Source organism: Martes martes (assembly GCF_963455335.1).
Source record: "Martes martes genome assembly, chromosome: 11".
Taxonomy (NCBI): domain Eukaryota; kingdom Metazoa; phylum Chordata; class Mammalia; order Carnivora; family Mustelidae; genus Martes; species Martes martes.
This window is the reverse complement of record NC_137899.1, coordinates 107,494,078-107,520,001: the sequence shown is the minus strand read 5'-3', so window position 1 is coordinate 107,520,001 and position 25,924 is coordinate 107,494,078. Positions and strand designations below refer to the sequence as shown.

The 25,924-nt window shown below is 56.5% G+C and overlaps 1 protein-coding gene across 1 annotated transcript in view; it reads left to right on the top strand.

Annotated features, from left to right (window-relative positions):
* PTPRN2 (protein tyrosine phosphatase receptor type N2) overlaps positions 1 to 25,924 on the top strand; it is a gene marked incomplete at both ends in the record, with an annotated part of 716,654 nt that overhangs the window by 48,833 nt on the left and 641,897 nt on the right. Inside the window, one exon of the mRNA XM_080818767.1 lies at positions 20,210 to 20,260. Coding sequence (XP_080674893.1) covers positions 20,210 to 20,260 — 51 coding nt within the window. The remainder of the gene's footprint in view (positions 1 to 20,209; positions 20,261 to 25,924) is intronic.

The window sequence follows — 25,924 nt, the reverse complement described above, 5'->3', positions numbered from 1 at the left end:
CAGGCAGGTAGAATTAATGGACGTTACGCGAAAAGCTGGGTGAGTGTGTGTGTATCGGCCCAAAGGGGAGGTGCCGGCAGGGTTTGTCGGGTCCTGTTGGGCAATGTCTATGGGCCGCTTGTCCAGGTCACGCTGCTGGTGGGTGTGTAGGCCACCTTCGGGGGAGATGGCCAGTTCGGGGACTTGCTTTTATGGGGGTCACCGAGGACAGTGAGGTGCTGGGAAGTACGGAAGCCGTGCTTCTGGGAGAACCTGGCAGGGGATAGTGGGTGAGGGTCCCGGGAGGGGAGCCAGACGGTGGGGAGAGAGACGCCTTCACGAGCTCAGAGACCATCGGGCCTCAGAGGGAAGAGCTGTTGTTTCTGAAAACTGAATTACAAGAGCTCCAAGGTCAAGGAGGGCAAACGTCCCAGGAATCGGAGCCTTTAAACTTCGAACCAGCTACCACCAAGCAAAGGTGTCCCTTTGCCACTGGAAGTCTTAAATACAGGCCGGAGGGCTGCTGGCCAGGCCCTTCCGGAGGGCACGTGTGTGGTACCCACCCATCACCCTCTGGTTGCCACGTCTGTTCCCACAGCACGGACTTCCTCCCGGCCCTTGCTGTGTGCCGTGCCCCGTGCCGGGGGCCTCCTGGCCCTTGGGAGTCTTCTGAACCGACGGAGGAGCAGCCTCACCCCGTTGTCACGGTGCGGTGTGATGCCTGCGTGGGCAGGCGCAGCGGGGAGAGCCGGGTCGTGTGGACACGGGAGTGGCTGTGTTTGGGAGCTAGGAGAGGGTGGGGACATCTTGCACGCAGGACTGGGGTCCAGCTGGGCGGAGAGCGCGGCAGAGCCTGGGAATTCTGTGTGCCCAAGCGGGGGGAGGCAGCTGCGCCCGCTGGAGAGCGGGGCAGGCTAGGGAAGGAGGTGGGAGTGGGCGGTGGTATCGGCGTCAAACGGAAGGGTCCTGTGGTGTTTCCAGAAGGGCCTGGTGGGGCTCCCGAGGGCTCTCTGCACGGGAGGCCGTTCGTTTCATGTTGGAGAACGTTTCTGTGGCCCCAGAGAGAACAGCTGGCAGGGAAGTGGACAGGGTAAAGCCCAGGACTGGTTCGGAGGCCGTGCAGGCAGAGCCGGTGAGCGCAGGGACGGACGTGAGGCCGAAGACAGGCTTTCAGAGGAGCCGCGGACACGGGCAGAGCTGTGGCCGTGGGCGGGGTGGGCAGCGTGGACTGCTGGGGACGCACTCGCTCCGTCCGGCGGGACTTTTGAACGAGTTGGAAATGCGTTTAGGGGTCATCACAGATGAGGGCTGTGCGGGGGAGAGAAGATAACGTACGAGCAGGAGAGCATCAGCAGGACAGGTCTGGTCGGTGCCCAGTGGCGTGTGCGTGAACAAAGGCAGGAGAAAAGGGGTTGAGGAGTGAGTGGGGGAGAGGGGAGGTGTCAGACGTTGCGCCGAGCGGTCTGGAACGCTGAGGATGGAAGATAGCCGGGGGCCCGGGCGTGGGGACGGTGGGGGGGGGGGTGGCCGACAGCAGTGGAGTCGAGTGCGAAGTGGTTCTTTCTGGTGTCAGGCCGTCCCCCGATGAGCCCTGATTCCCCGGCAGGGAGAGTGCCAGCAGGGGCTAATGCTTCCCTGCAAAGTCCGAATCGCCCTTCTCCCCGCACCCACTCACCCCTCCGAGACGCTCTGTGGTTTCCACTTTTCCTGGGCAGCCCTACTGCTCCTGTACCCCTCACACTGGCGAAGCTGCTCTGACAGATGCTGGAGTCAAGTGCGATCCGGCGCGCCGGGGCCCCTCTGCTCCGACGGAGACTCCGCGGCGAAAGCGAGCAGGTCCGGACGGGTCCCCAGACCACACGCACAGGAGCAGCCCAGGCAGGGGGAGGGGTAGTTTCTTGGGAGAAGCCAACCTTGAACGGTATGTTCGTGGGGTATTTTTCTGCTCTTTTCTTTTTATTTATTTTTAAGAAAGTGTAGGTTTTGAAGGGTGCCTGGGTGGCTCAGTGGGTTAAGCCTCTGCCTTCGGCTCGGGTCATGATCCCAGGGTTCTGGAATCGAGTCCCGCGTCGGGCTCTCTGCTCGGCAGGGAGCCTGCTTCCCCCTCTCTCCACCTACTTCTCTGCCTACTTGTGATCTCTCTCTGTCAGATAAATAATAAAAATACAATCTTAAAAAAAGTGTATTTTGAAGGTAAATTTTTAGAATGGTGTATCTTTTACACCTTGAAATTCTACAGAAACTTTTAATTTTCTTTTTAAGTAAACAGATAGGGCAGATTTGTTGTCTTATGTTCTCTTCTCATAAATATTTTCAAATTATTTCAATAATTTTATGTGAGGGAGAAGCACATGCAAGGAAACGGCAGCTGCGTGCGGGCACCGGCACGTCTGGAGAGGACACCGGCTCGTCCTCCCTTCCCTCCCCCTGTCAGGCTCTGGGGCCGCAGACGCGGTTCCGGCTCCTGATGGGGCTGGGGGCGGCGGGAGCCCCGTGTGCCCCGCAGTGGGAATGGGTCCCGTCCCTCAGGGAGGCCCGGAGCCGGTGCCGCCGAGCCCGCTCTGTCCGTGGGCCGCACCCGCGGGGGGTTGGGGTGGCCCAGGTGGGCTCCGGCTGCGCCCCGCCGCCCCGCCGCCCCGCGTACTCCGAGCGCGTCCTCCTCCCCGCCGGGGCTGTCAGCCAAAGCCCACCCGGACAGGGTCGCGAGCCGGCGGTGACGACAGCGAGCCCGGGGGGCGGTGAGGGCCTGCCCGGCCATCCTCGCAGCTGGGCCGGGAGGGCAGAGGGCGTTGACATGCTTCTGGCTTCGGATGCCGGCGTCTGCGCCGCGGGGTGGAGCTGTGGCCGCGCGGGGTGCGGGTGCGCGGGGCGAGCCGACCTTTCTGGCCTTCCTGGGCCCATGGCAGAGCGGGTGGCCGGCCACGAGCGTGCCCTCCTGGCTCAGGGGGAGTCAGCGCTGGTTCCTGAAACTCTTTTATTAGGACTTTCATAAATCCAGGAACGACGACGTGTAGAATTTTTCCTATTTCAAATCCGGTAAACTTCTTTGAGGAAAATTTAAAACACAGGTAAGCAAAGAAAAAAACCAAAATGCTAATATATCCCCACAGCCCAACCTAGACGGCCACTGGTAAATTTTGCTTTTTACACCTTAAATATTTATAGATAGCTTCTATAACACGCAGCATTTTTGATAGTTTCATAAATTATGTTGTGTGTCCACACTATATATGTGAATATATTTATTTTTTTAAACAACTTTTTTTGGTTTCAAATTTATCTAAATTCTAGTTAGTTAACATACAATGTGGTATTAGTTTCAGGAGTAGAATTTGTTGATTCAGCACTTTCGTGTAATACCAGTCCTCGTCCTAACAAGTGCCTGGACACCACCATCTGTTCAGCCCCTCCCCCCACCTCCCTCCCTCAGAACTTTCTTTCTTTCTTTTTTTTTAAAAAAGATTTTATTTACTTATTTAGTTGACAGAGATCACAAGTAGGCAGAGAGGCAGGAAGAGAGAGGGGGGAAGCAGGGTCCCTGTGGAGCAGAGAGCCCGATGCGGGCTCGATCCCAGGACCCCGGGATCATGACCTGAGCCGAAGGCAGAGGCTTTAACCCGCCGAGCCCCCCAGGCGCCCCACCACGGGACCTTTCCAAGAACAGTTCAAGATTTACAAAAACGAATGGTGAAGCCCGTATAAGGAATTCCTGATACCCCACACCTCGTTTCCCTTCTTATCAAGATCTTACTTTGGCACAGCTTATTCGTTATAATTAACGAACCAGTATCGATACATGCCGTGAGTTAAATTCTGTACTTCGTTCACATTTCCTTAGTTCTGACTTAGCGTCCTTTCCTGCCCCAGGAGCCCGAGTAGGACTCCGTGTGCCGTCATGTTTCCTTAGGGTCGTCTTCATCATGACACTTCTCAGATTTTCCTTGTTTTTCGTAACCTTCTGGCCTGAAGAACGCTGGTCAGGGACTTTGCAAAATGTCCCACAATTTGCATTTGTCCGATCATTTTCTCATGAGTAGACGGGGGTTTTGGGCTTTAGCGGGGAAGACCGCAGAAGCAACTACTCTTCTCACCACATCGCATGGAGGTGACGTGCTGCTAACCTGACTCCACAGTGTGGGCGCCGACCTTGACCTCCTGGCCGCGGGGTGGTGGCCACAGCTGCCCCTGTGCCGTCACCCTGTCCCTCCTCCCCACACTGTAGCCTTGGGAAGGAGCTTCCTGCGCACCGTCTGCGGGGAGGGAGAGGGGATGATGCTGCTTCTCCTCGAGGGGGCGGTTCTACGTAGTTTGAAATTCTTCTGCCCAGATTTATCTCTTTTCTCCGTTTACTCGATCATTTCTTTTATGTTCTGGGTTATCACCCAATACTGCCTTCTTTTGCTCACATGTCCCAGCTGGGGTTATCGGGCGCTGTTGCAGCTGGTTTGTGTGTCTCCGCTCCCATCACTGTGGGTCTCTCTTTTCCACACTTCTTCCCGTCCTGGCACTCCCTGTCCCGTGGGCTCTCCCGGTGTCCCGTCCTGGCACTCCCTGTCCCGTGGGCTCTCCCAGTGTCCCGTCCTGGCACTCCCTGTCCCGTGGGCTCTCCCGGTGTCCCGTCTTGGAGTCTGCGGTTTCTCCCAGGAGCCTTATTGCTTTTCTTTGCCGTGGTGTTGGAAGCCGAGTGCTTGGTGCTCACTGCTCTCCGGGGTCACTGGTTCCAGAGCATCTTAGCTGACCGAGCACTGAGGTCCTTGGGAACATGCACACGCTTCCGGCATTTCCGTCTGGGACTGGCAGCGCCTCTGTCAGGCTGGGGGTGAGCTTCCCTTGCAGCCCGCCGCCGCGGGACCGTCCTGGTCTCCTCCCCTTCGCCGCCACGGGACCGTCCCGGTCTCCTCCCCTTGATTCTGCCTCTGCTCCCACAGCGAGGACCCTGGCTCCCGCCGACCACCTGGTTGGATTTTAGGACGCGGGAGAAGCCAGCGGCGGCGGGATTGCCAGCGTGCGGCCCTTGGGAAGCAGCCTCGTCCCCTGGAGCCCGGGCTTCTTTGCGGGTTCACAGTGGCGGAGTCAGCAGCCTGGTCCGAGCTCTCCGCTGGCGGGTTCCCAGTGCAGCTGGGGGGCTTCGTCGTCCCCCTCGCTGTCGGCCTCCCTGTTGATCCTGTCGCTCAGTTTGCACTCACTAGGGTTCGTCTTTGTGCCGTGACCCTCGCCGGGTCTCAGCCGACTCCAGCACCGCAGGCACCGAGACGTCCCCTGCCTGGGAGGACTCGCGCTTCCCTCCCTCCCCTCTCCCGGGACCCTTAGCAAACAGTGACCTTTTTGTATGTTTCTGCCCTTTCCGGTTTTCTGACCGGTTTCTTTCACTTCGGTCTTCATTTAAGAACGACTCACGTCCAATGCTGCGGTGACAGCCCTGCTCTGCCCGGGGCCCGAGGAACGCGCCGCTGCCCGTCGTGTCTGTGCGGGTCCTCGGGGCCTGCGGACACCCACGCCGACCCGGACGCCGTGAGTGTTATCCACGGGCTTTGTGGGGACAGTGCGTGCGTCTGACTTGCCTGTGCAAGGTTCTCTCTTTCTTACTCGAGGCCTGGGTTGAGGTATGTCTGAGGGGCGCTGACCCCGGGCCTGCTCAGATGGCGTCCTGTTCTGTGGCGGCAGGGCGGGCCTGGTTTAGAGGAGCCGGAGGGACAGAGCCCTTCTGGGCCGGGTGCGCTCTCGCTCACCTCCCACCTGCTGCATAAACTGATCTCTGTGTGCTCGCGTCCCAGTATGTGACCGCTGCCCGTCGCTTAGCTGGGACCCCCAGGCCATGCTGCTCACGTGAGGCCTGCGCCAGGCTGCAGGACGGGGGTGGCCCTCGTGGGAGGTGCTGCCTCTCAGTTTGGTGGGACGGAGGGGAAGGGCGAGAGGCCGCTGGGGAGAGGGTCCTGCTGGACGGCTCCGGAGAGGAGAGGATACAGAGTCCTCCGTACCAGATGAAAAATTGACCCGGCGTGTCTGCCGGCCCCGAGGCCTGGCCGACTGTTCACCCTCTTGACTTGAGAAAAATAAATGGAAAATGGCCCGTTAGTTGCCGTCGTGTCACTCAGGTGAGAGTCTTTGCAGACCACGTGCGGCCTCACGCACAGGACGGGAAGGCTCGTGGCGGGGGGCGCCGTGAGGCCACCGCCGTGTCTTGGTTCTTCTCATCGTCTCCACGGATCTGCTCACAGGCGCGTCCCGTGTCTCCTTTCTCACTGAGTAATGGTCTCTGGAGAGAATCCTGTCCCATTCCGTCAGCGTGTGCTTGTGTCCTGACCGTGCTTTATTCTCACATCTGAGCTGCTCAAACTCTCTTTCTCCTTCTGTCTCTTCTCCTTCATTGTTTAGAGACTGTGTTTCTTTCTCTTTCATTCCGGGGTTCTAGTATTTGTCATCAAGTGGTAGAATTTCTGGTGCCTGCGAGATGTTTTACTATCTCAGAACGAAACAAGAAGCACCTGGGTGGGCTGGTGCCGGTTCGAACGCATGGTAAGGATGGGAAGAACCCTTTTCCTGGAATCTTGCAAAAGGTAGTACAGCCTTTTCCTGAATTTGTGAGACTCGGAGAGAGAGAGAGAGAGAGAGAGAAGGAAGGAGGGAGGGAGCTTCAGGTAAATAAGGCTTTTATGGGGTGAGAGTTTGAGAATTTATTAGCTTACACATGCACACACTCCGCTGAGCGCCTGCCGTGGGCTGAGGAAGTGAAACAAAATTCCCTCAGAGCATCCCGGGCGTCGTTCTTTGTCATCGGGCTGCAGGAAACCCTCGAGGAAAAGCTAAAAACGCAGAGTTAGAAAACTGAAAATACATCACGTGTTCCCTCAGAGAACCAGGCCCAGAGATGTGTCCCCAGCACGCGCAAAACAAGGCAAGTTTACCAGCATGTTCTTGAAATTTGGGAAATCGAGGTATTGTCAGTAGGTTGTTGCTAATCTAAGTATTCTCTCCGTGGGGATATCTGGGAAATGAAATACTGTATTTCATCGTGTTTGTCTGTAAAGGACTGTGAGTAAATGCTTGCGAGTGGAAGTCCAATTTAAGGTGCACATAATTGTCCAGAGCACCCCCAGGCATGGAGCCAAGAGCGGGGCATGTCACCCGGGTTTCTCCCGGGCAAGCCTGTGGACGCCTCTGCTGGCGTGCCGCCTTCGGGGCTCTGCTGCGTAGGGTCAGCCTGCCACCCCCAGACCAAGGCAGGGGCTCATCACAGTGTCTTTGCCGCCTGCTGGGTACAGGCTGGAGTGTCCCCTCTTCCCGGAGGGTGTTGCCCGCACGACCCATGATACAGACGTGGATGGACCTGTGGAGGCTGGCAAAGGGGAGGTAAGTCTGGAGTGTGGACGTCCCCGCGGGCGTGCGGGCGTGGTCCCGCCCTCTGCGGCCGCACCGAATGCTGGCCCTGCCTCGCGGTTTTAACTCTGGTCGATAGAAAGGGGAAACGGGCTTGGATGTGACGTTCCCCGCGAGCCTGAAGTGAATCGCAGAACCGACTCCGGGCCTTGTGGTCGTGCCTCCGGGGGTGTGCAGGTTCCCATGGAGAGTCGGGACACGCACGTGGCTCAGTCCTGTTTCCGTGCCTGGCGGAGGGGTCCGTGCGCCTGCACCCCAGGATCGAGCCACTGGGACGGGAAGGTCGTGACAGCTGCAGGCTTTCCCACAGATCCCGATGATCAGCCCTGGCGAGCTCCCGGGAGGAGAGGCCGTCTCTTGGCCATTTGCCCTCGGCTTCCGCAGTGGGAGGTGCTTGGGACCGCCTGGTTCTGACAGTCACTCGCTCTCCTGTCTCCTGGCTCCCTGCTCCCCCCCACCCTTCGTCCACGCCCACCCCTGCCCCAGTTCTGGCCTCTGCGGTTCCCACCCTCGTCCCACCTCTCCTGGGGCTCACGCTTTCCCCGTGTCCTCGGTGTCTCCTCCTCCGTGGCCTGGTCCTTCGCCCCCCACCGAACGGAGCCAGGCCTCACTGCCTCCTCCTCTGGGCTCTCCTCCTTCCCTCCACCGCGTGCGTCGTCCTCTTGCCGAGTCGGAACCCCGCCGTCACCTTGACCCCAACGTCTTCCTCCTTCCTTGTGGCCCAGACAGTCCTCTCGTCCTCTGCGCCTCCTTCCGCCCGGCCCGCGTCCCCGCCGCGCCCCCGCCGAGTCTTCTCGGAGGACGAGGAGGCTCTTCGCCTCACCCTCCTCCAGAGCCTGGGGAAGGTGCTGCGGCCTGGCCTCCTCGGGCTGCTTGCTTCTGCCCATTGTGGGGTCGCCTGGAGGGCCCTGAGCCCCCCCCACGCCCAACCTTTTCCCCATAGAGTGCCGTCTGCCACGTGGGGTCTCCTTGGGGCGCCTGTCCCTCTCCAGGGCTCGTCCACCCTCTTCTCCCGGCCTCTCCATGCCTCCTCCTTCCAGGCCGCTTGTGGCGTCCCTCAGCCAGATACACTCGCGTTTCCTGCTCCGCCCGCCCGTGACGGTGGGAGGCCCGTGTCCGTCAGTGAGCCGCACACAGCTCCCGCGACTTGACGCACAGCCCTTCGTCACTTCCTTGGGGTCTCAGCCGCTTTGTGTCTGCCCACGAGTCTCCCCTCTTCCTCCCGGCACCCGCAGGCCGGAGCAGCCGTGTCCTTCCCCTGGCGATGGCGGGAAGAGGGGCTTCTGAGAGTGCGCAGGCCTTCTGTGGCCTGGGCCCGGACCTGGCATTCCCCCAGTCCACCTGTTGTGGTGCCGAAGCAGGTCACCTGGTGGGGCCTGCGGGCCCGCGAGGCTGTCAGGCGGCGTGTCCGGAAGCTGGTCGGGAAGCAGGCCCTTCTCAGCGCCCGCTGCGGCCGTTGTCCTCATTGCCATCCTCGGGCCGTCCTGTCCTGCTTGTCACGTACGGGGTGAGCTGTTGCAGGGTGTCCGGCTCCCACGGAGCTCCAGAGTAGGAGAGGGGAGCAGCACGCGGGACGGAGTGCTGCCGTCGGACCCAGGAACCGCGGCGAAGGGGCGCGGACCTGGGTCAGGGACCCAACGGCCGTGTCTTTCTTCCGGTCGGTGTTGACCTCAGAGTTCCTTTCTTTCTTTTTCTTTTTTTAAATTTAAATTCAATTCTCCAGCTTATAGTGCATCATTAGTTTCAGATGTAGCGTTCAGTAACGTATCAGCTCTGTGTAACGCCCGATGCCCATCACATCAGGTGTCCTCCTTCATGCCCGTCCCGAGTGACCCCAGCCCCCCGCAACCCTCAGTTTGTTTCCTAGAGTCCAGAGTCTCTCATGGTCCGACTCCCTCTCTGGCGTCTTCCCCTTCGGTTTGCCCTCCCTTGCCCTAGGATTGTCTGTTCCGTTTCTGATGTTCCGCACCTGAGTGAAACCGTGTAACTGTCTTCCTATGCCCGACTTCTCTCGGCATAAACCCCTCCAGTCCCGTCCATGTCGGTGTAAACGGCGGGTGTCACCCTTTCTCATGGCTGAGCGACATCCCGTTGTGTATATGAACCACATCTTCTCTATGCATGCGCCTGTTGAGGGACCTCTCCTAACAGCCCGTCTCTAACCCTGCTGGCCGTCTGCAGGCCCGGCCCGGCCCCTCGTCCCCGCGTGTGGGGACGCACCCGTTGCACCCGAGGTAGCTTAGGACACACGGGACAGTTGGAGCTGCTGCTTTTGGATGCCACCGTGTGCCAGTGTCATTCAGCTCCACCCTTATGTCCCTGAGGACCCCGGAGCCTGCTGTTGTTTGTCCACATTTATAGGTGAAATCACCAAGGCCCGGAGGCTGGGGAGAGTTTCAGGGTCGCTGGGGGCACCCCCTGCTGTCCCCACTTCTCCCTCCCTTTCCAGTCTGTTCTCTGGCTCTTCCTTTCCTCAACTCACTGCCCAGCTTGGCAGCGACATCATCCAAGCAGAGGCAGGTGCAGGAAGACGTGCTCTCGGGGGGAGAGTGCGCGTCTGCTCTCCTGGGCTTTACCTCCTGATGCTTGTTGCTGCCTCATGAGACCGGCACAGCTTCTGCAGCAGGCAGGACGACTGGGACATCCCCGCGGTGTCCCTTGCAGATCGACAGGCATCACGTTAGCCAGAGAACGTTAGGAACGGGTCAGCAGAGAGAATTCTGCACTGCACAGGGCCAAGCCTTCAACCTGTCTCGGCAGTTCAGGATGTGCGTTAAGTTGGGTTTAGACCCCAGAACGTGGCCTTCATTCTGCCAGGACTGCCTTTGGAGCTTATTTTCTATTATTTACATTTTTTGACTGCTGACGTTTCAGATTCATGCCCCCGTGATGTAGGGGGGACAGAAGAGGAGGGCAGTGTCCCAGAGGGACGTGAGACTAACGGTCCTCCTGCATGCCTCCTTTTGTAAGATGATTCAACCCCTGCTATGTCTCTGGGTTCTCCCAGCGTCCCTATGACGTAAGGAGGGGCGATAGTTAACCCTTTCACAGATCCAGCAGCTGAGGTTCCGAGGCACACGCATGTTGGTGAGAGGCAATTTGTAAGCACCTTCCTAAAATCTTAACACAGAACACCTGAAAAAATCTGGAGTCTTTTTTTTTTTAGATTTTATTTTTAAGTAACCTCTACCCCCAGTGTGTGGCTCGAACCCACAACCCTGAGGTCAGGAGTCACGTGTTGTACCCACAGAGCCGGCCCGGTGCCCCTGGAGCTCTCTTTGTAAGGATTTATCCTGGGACGAAATCAGAGATCTCTCTGAGGCCCAACACCCAGGATTGCTGAGTGTAGCACGATTTCTAAGGGGGGAAGATTGGAAACCATGTAAGGTTAAATATTGATGGGCGTTTGTAAAATTAATTATTTTGTAGTGATTGAAATCTCCGACGGGGAGAAACGCCAGGTCTGGAATTGTTTACAATGCAGGGAAAGTGACTGAAAACCAAGATGACTGAAAATAGGGACGTTAGCTTTGGATGAGGAGGTAACGGGTGTTATTTTCTTCGTGTGATTTTCTGCATTTTCTTAATTTTCTAGGCTTTTATGATGTGAGAAATCCCCAACCATAGTTTTACTTCAAGTAAACAGGTGCAGAGAGAACACGTGCTTTGTCCACGGCCACGTGACTGGCCTCGTGCACCTTCTGTTTCTGAGCAAGAGCTCTGCCAGCGCTTCAGGGTGGGTTTTGGGGTTCGGGGCCGTCACGTCTGTTTTCTTATCACCCCGGTGCCCTGTTTGCTCCTCTTCAGAGGAGGGCAGGGAAGGGACGCTTTCGTTTAGGAAAAGGCTGACGCGGTGGGGGGCAGCGAGTCCTGTCCTGCGGCCCGCCCCTCCTCTCCGGACTTCCTTTCTCCCTGTTTTTGCCCCGCTCTCGGCCAGCCGTGCTGCTCTCCAGCACCCTGCAGGGAGGGAGCCACGACTCAGATGCAGACGGGAAGATCTGGTTGTTAAATGCGCACGGGCGGCACAGCCGGGACTCCAGGAACACGCAGGCTAGAAGTGGGTCAAGCAGGAATGTGCGCCTGCAAGAGAACGAGGGCAGAGTCCGGATCTTGGGGTTGGGAGGTTGGTGATGGCAGTGGTCCAGGACGGTCCAGGCTGTGGGAGGAGGCTCCGCTGTGATCTGAGAAGAAAACAGCTTGTGTTCTCCTGTGAAGTCAGAGCCCGCGGTGTGATGGGGCCCTGGAAAGGCTCAGCACTCGTCAGTGGTGAAGCGCAGGTTTGGGGTGCATGGCTGCCCCTGGAGCCCCGTGCTGTGGGCGAGGCCAGTCTCACGCTCCGCTGACACTCTGAGCCAGAGCAGCAAGGACGGACTCAGGAGCGTGGTGGACCTGGCGGCTGTGGCTGCAGAACCACCAAAGGCAGCTGTGCCCTGGGGCTGCGGTAGTCGTGGCCCTTTTCTGGTGGGATCTTATTTTAGATCCTGCCCATTTCTCCAAGCCCAGTTTCCAACCCCCTCTTGGGCCTGTGAGCAACTGCGCTCCTCCTATCAAGCCGGGCAGCTGCGTTTTTCTGTAAATAGTCAGTGTTCTTCAGGCTCCTCCTCTCTGTCCCAACTCCGGAGCTCTGCGGTGGCAAGACAGAAGCCACTGTGCACAAGACGTGAGCAGGTGGGTGGGCTGTGTCAGGAACTCTTCATTTACAAGAACGTAAGGCCGTGGTTTGCATGCCAGAGTTGGCTAGACTTGAGTCCTCTCTCTGACCTCAAGGCAGCGCGATGGACTCCGGCTCCCGTGGTAGGAGGGGAGAGTCTGGACAAGGGAGAAGAATGTCTGTCACGCAGGTGGCCATGCCCCTCCTCACTCTGTTTAATTCTGCCATGTGCCTCCCATCTAAGCGCGGATCCGCAAGAGCCCGGCGGTGTTGAGAGCAGGGAGGTTAGATGGGCAGAGTGGTCTGAAACCATATCGTGGGAAAGAGCTGCGTGCATTTGAGGCTAAGAGCAAGTCTGAACGTTCGAAAGTCTGTCCTGTGGGAGCTGGGAGCGGCGCTGGAGTAGGCATTCCCTGAGCGATCACGTGGGCTCATCATTTTGTGGGGCGGTTTGTTGCCTCATTTCAAGAGGGAGAAGTTTTGCTCTGCGAAATGCCAAGTAATGTAAGGGTCTGTGATGGGAGCTTCTAAGAGAGAAACTTCTGTTCAGTGGACTAAAACCTTAAAATCTTTAGAGCTACCCCAACATGAGTTGCCTCCTTGGTCATGAGTGATGTTTCGCTGCGCTGGTGCATCCCGCTGGTGGGTGGCTGACCACAGATGGGGTCCCTTTGGGAGGCAGGTGTAGCTCCTTCAGCCACAGAACCTTCTCTTTGGGCATCTCTCCAGAGCTCATAGCTGTGCCGTGTCCCACAAACCAAGAGAAGCTGGTGTGCTCCTGCTGGAGGTAGAGGGGAAACCCAACAGTTTTAAGCAAATCTGATCTCTTCCAGGACTCCTGCCTCCTAGACCTGGGATGTGAGAGGACTTGAAAGAACAAAACCTTGACTTTGGATTGTTTGGGGTTAGCAACAGGGATACCAATGTTTTACTTCTAACTAGCAGTGCTGGGAATGGGGTCCAGCATTCCCAGAAACTTATTAGAATTGAAGAGTCTCAGGCCCTACCCTGTGTCTACTAAGTCATAAACCAGGAGTGGGCCCAGTAGCCGTGTTTAACAAGTCCTCTGGTGCTCGAGTCTGAAAACCCCTGAGGCAGGATGACTTCTACATCTTTACTGTGATTCTGTGGTCTAGTTTCCTCTGTCCCACTGGGTACCGTGTGGTGAAGGGTTGCTTTTCAAGTAGGTTGGCAAACATCACCTGTAGGACCTTCTTTTATTTATTTATTATTATTTTAAATTAACGTACAATGTATTATTTGTTTCAAGGGTACAGGTCTGTGATTCATCCGTCTTACACAATTCATGGCACTGACCACAGCACATACCCTACCCAGTGTCCATCCCCCAGCCACCCCATGCCCCCCACCCTCCCCCCAGCAACCCTCAGTTTGTTTCCTGAGACTAAGAGTCTCCTATGGTTTGTCTCCCTCTCTGGGTTCATCTTGTTTCATTTTTCCCTCCCTTCCTCTATGATCCTGTCTCCTCAACTTCCTCATATCAGCAAGATCATATGAAAATTGTCTTTCTCTGACTGACTTATTTCACTCAGCATAATACCCTCTAGTTCCATCCACGTCGTCGCAAATGGCAAGATTTCATTTCTTTGGATGGCTGCATAGTATTCCATTGTATATATACCACATCTTCTTGATCCATTCATCTGTTGATGGACATCTAGGTTCTTTCCATAGTTTGGCTGTTGTGGACATTGCTGCTATAAACATTTGGGTGCACGTGTCCCTTCGGATCACTACGTTTGTATCTTTAGGGTAAATATCCAGTAGTGTGGTTGCTGGGTCATAGGAAAGCTCTATTTTCAACCTTTTGAGGAACCTCCATGCTGCTTTCCAGAATGGCTGCACCAGCTTGCGTTCCCACCAACAGTGTAGAAGGCTCCCCTTTCTTAGAAGAGAGAACGACCTTTTGCAGCACTGAAGGTTCTGAGAAGTCCTGCAGAGGAAAATCCTGTTAAATTTCAACTCACATGTTTTTCAGATGTGTCTGACCCTCCACCTTTTCTGAATCACATCAACACACTAGGGCGTGTGTCCTACAGGATATCATTGCCAGGTGGGTTGCTGATTGCTGAGGTGACTTTTACTATGACACAATTTTAAATCCCTTTCCTTGGTTCTGTCATTTAACCTTCATCTACGATGTATGATGAGATGCATAAGCACATGGCACTGATACGTAACAAGTGAAAGACTACAAAAAAGGTCATGTTTGAATCACCTCAGACTCTTCCTAACACCAGTCCGTCTTACTCTCTGATGAAATACTTACGTGGGACTCCCAGGGAAGATGATGGAGTTGGAGGGCCCTAGGCTCACCCTGTCCCCGCATACGACTAAGTAATACCCACTCAGTGTAACCAACCCAGAAAGTGACTGGAAGAACATACTTTCACTTCCCAGAGAAGAGGCCACACTGAAGGGGGTAGGAAGGATGGTGTTGAGGTTGGGAGCCAGATGGACCCATGGGACTGTGCGTGGAAGGGAGAGACACTGTGGGCACCGAGAGGGGAGAACAGGCACTCGACACCAGGCCTCCAGGCCTGGGCGCCCACACGAGAAGGACAAATCCCCATAACATTTGGCTTTGAAAATCAGGCTGGACATTCCACACCTGGAACTTTGAAGATGAGCAGGCTGCACTCTGGGGGAGCAGGGAGGGCTGGAGGAAGTGGGGTTCCCATACCTAAGACCCCCACAAACAGCCCTGCTGAGATGCGACACAGAAGCGACAGTTTGCGAGACCCCCGGGGCCTGTGGGAGGGAGATTTACTCACCAGTCTCCAAGCATGTGTGGAGGGCGGGGGTCTTCAGGAAACTTCTCCAAGAACCAAAGAGCTGGTTTCCTCTCCCCAGCCCCCAGCCTAGATGACACAGACACCAGCGGGAACCAGTACAGCACTGACACTCTCCACTCAGCTGGCTGCCGGTGAGCCCCACTCCCACACGCTCCTGTCAGAGTGCTCCCTCCATCCTGGCCGGGGCAGGAGTTTTCTCAGGTGGTGGCAGACTTCCTCCCCTCAGCAGACAGGTGCAGACCTCACTGTACCCCATGCCCTGCCCCTGCATTCTCCTGTTGGCCTGCCCCTGGAGGGCACTCTCCCCCGGAGCCTGTCCACAGTGGTCAGAAGCCTGGTAGCACGTGGGCAGACCCACTGGGGGCCAGCACTGCTCCAGAGTGAGTCCCGCCCCCCTCGGACGACCACACACACGGGTCTGACTGTGGCCTCAGGGCTGGGCTGGGGGCAGACAGCTGGTCTGACTCTTCTCAGGGACCACACAGGGGAAGTGCCACAGTTTGGTGCTACCGCATCTCTGGCAAATGCTGGGTCTGACACAGCCCAAGTCCAAGACCAGCAGAGGGAGGGAAAGAACAAAGAGTAGAGCAGAAATAAATGGAATAGAAACCAAAAAACAATGGAACAGATCAACGAAACCAGGAGCTGGTTCTCTGAAAATTGATAAACCTCTAGCCAGATAAGTAAGTTACTCAGATAAGTAAATAAATGAGTGAGGACTCAGGATCAGAAATGAGAGAGGAGAAGTAGCAATGGACATCACAGAGGCACGAAGGCTTGTAGGAGAATATTGGAAAAACTACACGCCAACAAACCGCACAACCTAGAAGAAACGGGTAGATCCCCAGAATCATATAATCTACCAAAACTGAAGCAGGAGACATAAAAAATTTGGACAGACCAATTACCAGCAATGAAATTGAATCAGTAATTAAAATCTCCCCAAAAATAAAAGTCCAAGACCAGATGGCCTCACAGGCGAATTCTGTCGAACAATTAAAGAAGAGGTAATACCTGTTCTTCTTAAATGATTCCAAAACTACAAGAGGAAGGAGAACTTCCAGAATCATTTTATGAAGCCAGCATTACCCTCATACCAAAACCAGATAAAGACACCACAAAAAAGAACACTATAGGCCAGTACGTCTGACAAACATAAATGCAAAAATCCTCAACAAAATATTAGCAAACCCGATCTAGCAGTACAGTAACAGCATCATTCACCATGACCTGGCGGGCTCTGGTTCTGGGTTGCAGGGGCGGTTCCAATGCTTGCCAAACAGTCAACATACTTCCCGTCAGTAAGAAAAAGGATCAAAATCATATGACCATTTTAAATGTAAATGTAAAATCAGTGTAAAAAAGCACTGGACAAAGTACAACATCTATTCCTGGTATAATCCCTCAATGAAGCAGGTCCAGAGGGAACACACCTCAGCATCACACAGGCCAAACCCAGAGCCAACCTCAGCCTCAGTGGGGAAAACTGAGAACTTTCCCCCTACGGTCAGGAACAAGATGAGGAGGTCCACTCTCCCCACTTTTATTCAACGCACGACTGGAGCCCCTGGCCTCAGCCATCGGACATCAGGAAGACACAAAAGGCACCCGGATCAGTGAGGAAGGAGTAGAACTTCCTGCATTTGCAGATGATGTGATACTATGTATAGAAAACCAAAGATTCCTCTGAGAAACCACTAGAACTCATAAGTGAATTCAGTAAGTCTTCAGAAACGAAATCAGTTGGTAGCTTTTCTAGACATTAACAATCAAACAGCAGGAGGAGAAATTAAGGAGACCCAGCAACGGTGGAGCCTGGAGCCAACAGACTGAGGAGCGTTTGCTGTGCGCTTGACGCTCGGTCGCTCCTGGGCTGCTGCCGCGTGGCCCTTGTGCCCTGAGTAGCACACACCAGTCGTGACTGCCGGGTCCCAGACCCCCGTGTGCTCCCAGGGCCGAGAGGCTGTCTTCTTCCTCTAGCGGATGACCAGGGTCCTGCACTGCGGTTTCTGCCCTGGGAGAGCAGGGGTCACTGCTGTGGGTGGGGTTTCTGTTCCATTGGATGAACATGATGGGGAGAAGCCCTCCTGCTGGGAAAGCGCAAACCTCCAGATGCTCTGGGAGGGCAGCCGGTGCTGTCTTCCCCGTCCCCTTCTGGTTCCCTCTCTTCCTCCCTCCCTTCTTCTCTTCCTCCTCCCTTTTGCCCTTTTGTCTTTGAAATCAGGATCACAGCTTTAACCCGGGATCTTGGGGTAAGGAAATAAGGTGTCGTGCCCTGTGGCACCAGTTGCTGATATGAGGGGTGTCTGAGCTCTGGTTTGGGGGTTCGTCCAGTGTCTGAGCTCCAGTTTGGGGGCTCGTCCGGTGTCTGAGCTCCAGTTTGGGGGCTCGTCCGGTGTCTGAGCTCCGGTTTGGGGGCTCGTCCGTGCTCCTGAACGTGCAGCCTGGAGGCATCCCAGCCCCTGGGCTGAGGCTTTTTAAACACTCCCCTGCCATTCAGGTCTAATTCCAAAAGAAGCAGTTCTTGATGTGGAAATGGTTTTCTGTCCCTGCCTGGATACCCCGTCTGAGGAAGCACATTTTTGCTTTTGATCTGATAGAAATGTTGGGGAGCGCTGCAGTGGGGGTTGGGAATTCATGGTTGTGTGGGTCTGTGCCTGCGGCACGGTGTTGCTGAGAGATGTAATGGCGAGACGGCATGCCAGGCCCCGCCGGGCAGTTCATCCCCACAACTGCTGAGTGCGGGGAGGTGACCCCACTCGCAGATGAGAGGACAGAGTCAGAGGGGGTCTTGGGCAAGGCTGTGCACCCGCCAGGAGGCAGAGCCAGGCCGCCGCGTCCGCACTCCGGATGGACGCTAAGACGCAGGGCTGTTCCACCATTCTTGCCCGAGAAGAGCAAGGATGCGGGAGGAGAACCCTCTTATGGAGAAGAGCAGGGCTTTTGGGTTCTCCTTCAGTTTTGAGGCCCTTCTGTTTTGTCAGTGTGTCACTGTTCAGAGGTTTTTGACGCTGATGTTGTTTATTTGTTCTTTTCATTTCTGTACAGTTAAATAAGAATCTTTTCAAGCACCCATGTCTGTAAAAAACTTTTTTTTTAAATAAAGTGCTTTTGTTGTAGCAAGAGAAAATGAAGATGACTTTTAAAAATATATCTCACCTTCTACTTCTTTGCTAATGCAGCACCTGGAAGGGTATAATTTAATGTAATTCCCAGAACCTCAGGTTTTCATAGCCCTCCGTGCTGTACGCTAGGGGAGCCTGGTCAGTGGCTTTGCTGGCCGTCACTGTTCGGTAAACTCTGTACTGGAGCCGCGTTGATAAAGACTCGCCACTGGCTGTCGGGATCCATTGCGGGAGGCTGTGCTGGACGCCGGACCTGGGGCCCGCGGGACTAAGGCACAGCAGCTCTTTCTAAGGCGCGGACAAGCCGGGACAGAGCCCGTCAGTACCACGGACAGCAGAGCATGTGCGGTCGGTGGGGATGTGGGCAGGGGTCACTTGTTTAGGTTGTCCTGCGAGGGCTCCCGTGGAAGTTAGCGGGGCACGGCAGGGAAGGAAGGCTCCTATTATCTAACTTAGCTGTGTGTGTGTGTATTTTTTAAGTGAACCCCAAGCCTAATGTGGGGCCCGAGCGTGTGAGACCCAGAGTCGTGTGCCCCGCTGTCCGAGCCAGCCAGCCGGCCGCCTTATGTTTTCTGAGTTACGCAGCCCGTGTAGGTCCCTCGCAGGAAGGTGGCATTGGGGTAGGAAGCGCCTCCCAGAGGCAGCTATGAGGACTGGAGTGTCCTTCCTGACACCTGCTTCGCACTCACATGACTCTGGTTGTGGCTCTGCCCACTGGGGTGTGGGTGGGGAGTCTGAGGATAGACGTTACTCCTGGTGCCTCGCTTGCTGCTGGCCCCAGTGATTAGCTGGTCACCGCGAGTGCGGGCCGTCACTGGCTGGCGTGCCTCAAGGTAGATACGCACTTGGTGGAGATGGCAGGAGACAGCCCGGGCGCACGTGTCCAGGTGACAGCTTTCTTGGACTTTGCACAGCGCCGGCTGATAGTCTGGTTCCCACCGTCACATGCCAGCTCAGGTCACCTGGGGCTTACAGGCCTGTCACATGGGTCTAGCGCCACATTTAGAACTTCCTTCTGCTCCTGTAGCTGGCAGGGGCAGGGTTGAGGCGGCCATCAGCCTCCACCCGCAGCTCACAGGGCCATGTGCTCTCCCCGCCCCGGCGGAGACGAGCCCAGCAGCTGCTCCTCTGGCATTGGAGGGGCTGCCCTCCTTTTTTTTTTTTTTTTTTTAAAGATTTTATTTATTTATTTGTCAGAGAGAGAGAGAGAGAGAATGAGCACAGGCAGACAGAGTGGCAGAGGGAGAAGCAGGCTCCCTGCGGAGCAAGGAGCCCGATGTGGGACTCGATCCCAGGACGCTGGGATCATGACCTGAGCCGAAGGCAGCCGCCCAACCAACTGAGCCACCCAGGCGTCCCATCTGAGCCACCCAGGCGTCCCGGGGGCTTCCCTCCTGAACCAGTGACCCCGGAGGTCGCGGTGGCAGGTCTGACCCGGAGACCCCGGAGGTCGCATTGCAGGAGGGAGAACATGCACCCAGCGGCTGCCCCCTGGACCTCTGTACACTCGCGGGAGGTCTTCTGCTGCTGCTTAGCACGTGGGTCAGGTCCACCAGGTTCCGGTCCAGGTCGGGGCACAGGGCCTCCCTGCACACTCGCAGGGCGTTTTGCCCCACAGGAGGCGAGGCTTTGCGGAATGAGGGTGAACATGTTGATGACCGATATCTTGTAGCCATTAGCTGTTTTGATGTCACTTTTCCAGTCAAAGAGAATGTGATTGCTGCGGTGTGGACCCTCACATTTGGGAGCTGGGGCCTCGGAGAGTTCTTACTCAGCTTCTTATCCTGACGAGCGGAGAAGCCGTCTGTCCACTTTGGCCGTCTGTCCACTTTGGGGCTTGCGCCGTGGGTGTTAGGCACAATGTGTGACAGAAGGACCCAGAGGTCCTGGGTTAGTGATGGTGCGGACAGAGCCCTGTGGGGCTAGGGAGGTGTCCACGTGGATGGCTCACCCCCACGCTCCCTCCGCTGCTCCAGAGGGTGTCCTTGGGCAGATGGCCGTGCCCCGCTGCCAGAAGGGACAGGGCGTACTTGAGCGTCCCCCAATGGGGAACCAGTCCACACACATGTCCGTCCTCTCACTGACTCGAGCCAGGCTCGCAGGTTCAGCTGCTCTCGAAGATGCCGCGTCCCAAAACCCTGGCGGGGGGTGGGGGGCTGCCTCATTTCTGGGACACCCAGGAGTCCGCGGGTGCAGCGGCCATGGAGAGCTGCCCCGTCCTTCATAGCACTGAGTCCTTTCTCTCTCGTCTTCCTCCGCAGGCTGTCTGTTCGAGGATGGCCTCTGCAAACCGTCCGAGACCTGCGTCAATGGTAAGTGTGCGGTGCGGCCGACCCCGCGGTGGGGCTGGGCTTGCCTGGGCCGACGCCATGTGCTGGGTGCGCCTCGCTCTCTCCAGCGCCCCGTGGACAGTCGAGGGGAGGAAACCCCCCGGGGTGGGAGTGAGAACTCGGTAGAGGGACATGTCGTTCGTATGCACAGCTTTGTGTCCATGTCTCTGTCTCGTCGTGCCCCAGGACAGACAGCCACTCTTGGCAGCTCTCTGACCCTGGGGCTGGACGCGCGGCCCTGACCGTGGCGGGACCCACTGTCCCCCTCCACGGGCTCTTGCTCCTTCGGCGGGCGACCGTTTGTCCTTCAGCCTGCCCACGTCTTCTCTCGTGGGGCTGAGGAGGTGACGCGTGGTGCCTGGTGGCGTCCGGCAGCGCCGAGGGTGCAGGGAGCAGCCCCACTGGGCAGGGCAGGACGGGGCAGGCGCAGCTGCCCAGCTCCTGAGGGCTGCGTCTCGGCAGAGACCCGGCATTCTGTTTGAGGGCAGCCGGTCGGGGGCAGCTTTGGCCCCTGGTAGTGGCCCTCAGGTGCGGAGGGTGGAGGGAGGGCGCAGTGCCAGCATGGGGGGCTCGCCCGGCGTGGCTTCTCCTGAAGAAAAGGCCCCACGCGGGGCGCCGGGTCTGCAGGGGGCACGGGTCACTCTGGGAGACCGGCCTGCGGGGCAGGGACCCACCTGTTTCCCCAGGTCCGTGGGCAGAGTTAGGGGTGATGCTGACACAGGCGTGCTGCTCCCCAGTGCCCTGCGCCAGCAGGGGTGTCCGTGGCGGGGCTCCTTCCACAGAGGCCCTCCGGGAGGGAGAGGCGCCTTCTGCCCGAGGGCGCTGCAGCTCCGCCGGCCCTTGTGGGGGCAGCGCGGGCACCACGGGGCTCGGAGAGTCAGAACCCAGGTGCTGGGCGCGTCCTGCTGAGACAGCGGCCCCGTCCCGGACCGGGAGCTTCGGGGCTGGGAACAGTCGTGCCTGTGTCCCCGGTGGCTCACGTGCCCTGAGGACAAACTGCCCCAGCTCTGGGTTGCTCTGTTTTGTGGCTGCTCGTCTGTCTTATCTTGGCAGTGGGTTTTGGGGAAGCATTGTGTGCAGCCTGAGGAAACGCGGACCGGGGCCGGAGGGACAGTCTGTTAGGACACCCGTACCGGCAGGATGTGGAGCTCGGGCTGCCCTCCCGGCCCGGGGTGAGTGCTGGCTCCTCCGCACGCGCAGGCCTGTCCCTCGGCCTCCCCTCCCCGGCCGCTTGTGACCGTACCTTGTGTAGCTTCTGCTGGGAGGCGGCTTTTAAAAAATGATCCTGTTTTAAAAACATGCCCTCTGCCGGCAGTGAAGTTGGATTACAGAGAAAACGTGTGTGTTTCATCAGCACAGTAACAACTAGGGGTCCTTCCTGCTCCTTCGTGCTTGACGAAAACTGGGCCTGGAAGTCCTGGCCACTGCGGAGGTTCCTTCCCTGGCCTCAGCTGCCTCCCCTGCACGCAATCGCATTAGCGTTCTGTACAACGTAATAGTTCTTTGGAACAAGAAAGTCATTTAAATGTGAATACAAGTGTGTGGGCTTTGATTTCTGGAGAGAGACAATGTTTGGCATTTTTCTATACAGTTAAGGTCTAGGAAGCAGCAAAGCAGATGCCCTCCAGTCTCTCAAAATCCTGTGCTGTGAGTAGCAGACAAAGAGTGACAGGGACAGTGTGCCTTGTGGGTCTGGCTCACTGCAGTGTCATTCAGCCTGACAGCTGGCCGGGCAGGGAGGTGTGGTGTGGCCCAGCGGCTTCTCGGGATGCACAGGGCGAGCCGCCATGTGGAGTCCAGAACATTCCATGGTCAGACACAGGTTCCTTCTCTTCCCCTCCCACTCCCCTTCCCTTGCTTGGGTTACAGATGGAAACGTATGAGCCTCTTAAGCGTCTCCGTGTTCTCGAACTGCCCAACAGAACTTTTAAATCACAGTTAAAATTAAAATGTTTCCATGGAACAAGATACTTTATAAAGAAAGTCAAAAGATAAACGTATTTGCTGGCTCACACCTGTCAGGACGGCTACTGTAAAACAAAAACCGAAAACAGCAAGTGTTGGCGAGGATGTGGCGGAATCTGACCCCTCGCCCCGAGTTGGCGGGAGCGTAAGGCTGCACAGCCGCCTAGGAAAGGAGGGGGAGGGTCCACAAAATTAGGGAGGGTCCACGGAATTAGCACGTCATCAGCAACCTCGAAACAGTGCCCAGAGGCCTGGGAAGCCGGGACCCAAGCGGCTCTCGGCACCCGTGTCCACAGCAGCGTCGCATATGACAGCCAGGAGGGAGACGTGACACGAACGTGCACTGACAGGTGAGTCGCAGGAAGGCGCCCATGCAGACCGTGGGATACCGCCAGCCTCGGCAGGGAGGGATTTCCAACACCCGCGGTGCCGTGCGTGAACCTGGAGGGCATCGTGCTCAGGGCAGTTAAACAGTCACGGAACGGCAGGTGCTCAGAGGTGCCATTCGGCGTTCGACTCCTGGATTCGCCTCGGGCCGTGATCTCGGTCGTGCGATCGAGCCCGGTGTGGGGCCCTGTGCCCGGTGGGGAGCCTGCCGCGGCTTTCCTCCCTCCCATGCTTGCTCTCTCTGCCTCTCTTTCCGATAAAGAAAAAATCGTAAAGAGAAGGGGGCGGGGCATATGCTCTGGAATTTGATCTCTGTGAGGTCCCGGGAGCCATCAGATCCGTAGAGACCGGTGGGCACGGGGGCTGGGGTGGGGGATGGAGTTCATGTCTACCGGGGACAGAGTTTTAGCTTGGGAAGATAGAAGGTTCTGGAGATGACGGCGCTGGTGGTGTGTGTGCTCAGTGCCGACGAACGGTACAGCTAGGGTTGCCTCAGACGCCGCATTCACGTCTTGCACGTTGTGTGACTTAATGTCACAATTGAAAAGAGAGACCCCCGGACTGGGAGGACCCTTAGCAACACGGTGGGCCAGAGCTGCTCCTGCAGTGCGGAGAGCTGCTGCGCCGGGTCAGAACACGGCACCGAATAGGAAATGGGGCAGAGATGTAAATAAATGGTCCACATGTTATATGAAAACATGTTTATCCTTACGACAGCCGAGAAATTTAAACATAAACCACACTCAGAAGATTGCCAGGAATTGAAAAGAAGAGTAGCAACACATCCGGTGCTGGCGGGAACTCGGAGGCGGGCACAGACCCGCTGCTCAGGCAAGCGTGTGAGCTGGTCGCAGTCTCTGGGCATGTAATCTGACATTGTCTATTAAAGGACAAGTACCTGGTGATTTGATTTGTTTTGGGGACTCACATATATAAAAGCAAAGGTCTGCAGTGGTATTTTTAGTGGCAAAAACTGTAACACCTGTCAACCCACGGACAGGGGAATGGCTTCAGAAATTATGGCGATCTGTGGTATGGAAATTACACAGGGACTTACAAATGAGTTAAATGTCTATTTTCTGACCAGGAAAAATGTCCCTTATATGGTAAGTAGAAAAAGTGAGTTGCAGAGCAGAAGTTCTAATACGATCCTTGTTTCTGGGAAAGCCTGTATATGTGACCCCACTCCCACGCCCAGCGGGTGACCAGAAGGGAGAATGTGACTTGTGTCTTAGGGGGAACGGGGCAATTCGGAGAGGGACTATATGGGGGGGTTAACTTGTGTTCAAAGATCTTTGTTTATTAAATGAGTCTTGTGTTACTCTGGTAATGAAACTTACCTAATAAAGACATTTCAGAGTCTGCTGAACTTGGAAAGGCAGACAACCAGGTTTAGGCCTACTGACCTAGGAGCTGATCCGTACCAGCCAGGACTCCAGCCACGCTCTCAGCCCCCCAGGGGTGGCCCTGAGGAGCCAGGAGACCCCTGTTCTGGTTTCGGACGGAGGCTTTGTGGTGGAAATGTCTTAGGTGTCTCACGGGGGTGGTCAGGCAGATAGTTGGTACCTAGAAGGTGGTCTGTCAGGTGGGGTAGTGTGGAGCAGGGAGCTGGACAAGAACCTGTGCACAGCGTGGCCCCAGAAGTCCAGGAATGGACACTTGAGGGGGCCGTGAAGGCAGGGACTGGATGCTGGGGCTGGGGGAGGGGCAAAACCCTGTCCCTCCTGGACGGCCTTCACCTCCAGGAACAGCATCGGTCTGTGGTGGATGAGCCCCGGTGGGCCCAGCTGTGTGTGGGGGGCAGCTAGGGCTGCACCTGGAGGGGGGGCCAGCTGGGGTCAGGCCCGGTCCGAGGCCACGTCCTGCTGCCTCTTTCTTGTGTTGGCCCTTTCTGGGGAGCCGCTGGCCCTCAGCTGGCTCAGGCTCTGAGCCCCCAGACGGGAAGGGACCTCCCTCCCTCCCCTCTTCTCTCCCCCTCCTGCCTAAGCCTTCTCGAGGTGGGAGCCGACCAAGTAAATATTTTTGTTGGACGTGCTCTGAGCAGTTTTTTACTTTCATTTTCGTGTTCAGTGATCACGGCGGGGCCTGTCAACGGCAGGTGGCGATCTGCTGGGGTACCCCGCGTGCTGCGGGATATTTGATAGACAGAGCTCTGTTGGATCGCTCTGAAAAAATAGAATGAGAAGCAGCTGTAATTTGACACGTGGGGGGACAATGAAAAAGTAGAGTTGGTCTGAAAAGAGATCAAGGAGTAGCAGTAAAACCTCAGCCGTATAAGTTGTGGCCACCTGGAGAGCCTGAGAAAGCCTGTGGGGTCTGGACAGGCCAAGGCCCCTCTGGCCCCCGGGAGGAGGGCTCTGCTTCTCCAGGAAGCCAGGCTTGGTGTTCGGGACCCACCAGCTAAGGCTTATGTCGGGGAGCTTAGCAGTGGGTTCCCACAGAATGGACTTCACAAATCAGCTTTATGGTGACCATTTTCACTTCTTGTTTGGAAGGTGCTGCTGTTCGGACTGTGCTGTTCAGGTGACGGTCTGGTTCTGTCCTGATTTCTGGATGCCAGGGACGCAGAGTTCGTAGTTCTGTCGGGATAAACCACAAGTTCAGGGTGTCATAAATTCTGGATAAAGATGTTGAGGCAACGTCTTCATTTTATTTTAATTTTTTAAAAAGATTTTATTTATTTATTTGACAGAGATGTAGGGAGAGAGGGGACACAGGCAGAGGGAGTGGCAGAGGGAGAAGCAGGCATCCCGCAGAGCAGGGAGCCCGATGTGGGAATGGTCACAGGACCCTGGGACCATGACCTGAGCCAAAGGCAGACGCTTAACGAGTCAGCCACCCAGGCGCCCTGAGGCAGCATCATTTCATCAGCAAGATGTAGAGGCCGGATCTGTGGGTCTGATCTTCACCAATGACGGCGTTCCCTTGGGCAGTTCCTGAAGCTTGCTTTTGGGAGCGAACGTGAAATTCGCATGCCAGCCCTTCCGTTCAAGGCTACGGCCATGTCTCCTGTGAAGACCTCTGGACGCTGTGGCAATGATGACGAGTGGCCACTCGCTTTTTCTTTTATCCGGTCACTCGGCCAGTACTTGCCACCGAAGGCCCGCACTGAGCTTTGGTAGGGGAATGCAAGTGAGACTGACCTTGAGACTTCAAGAAATTAGTAAGAAATTTAGGATTTGACTACTCTACAGTCCTTCACTTTTGGGGCAGCCCCCGTGTTTTCAGTGATCTATGTCGCATTGGACCGCTGGGAAGCGGTTGTTTCCTTGACCAATTCCTGAGTCTTGGGAG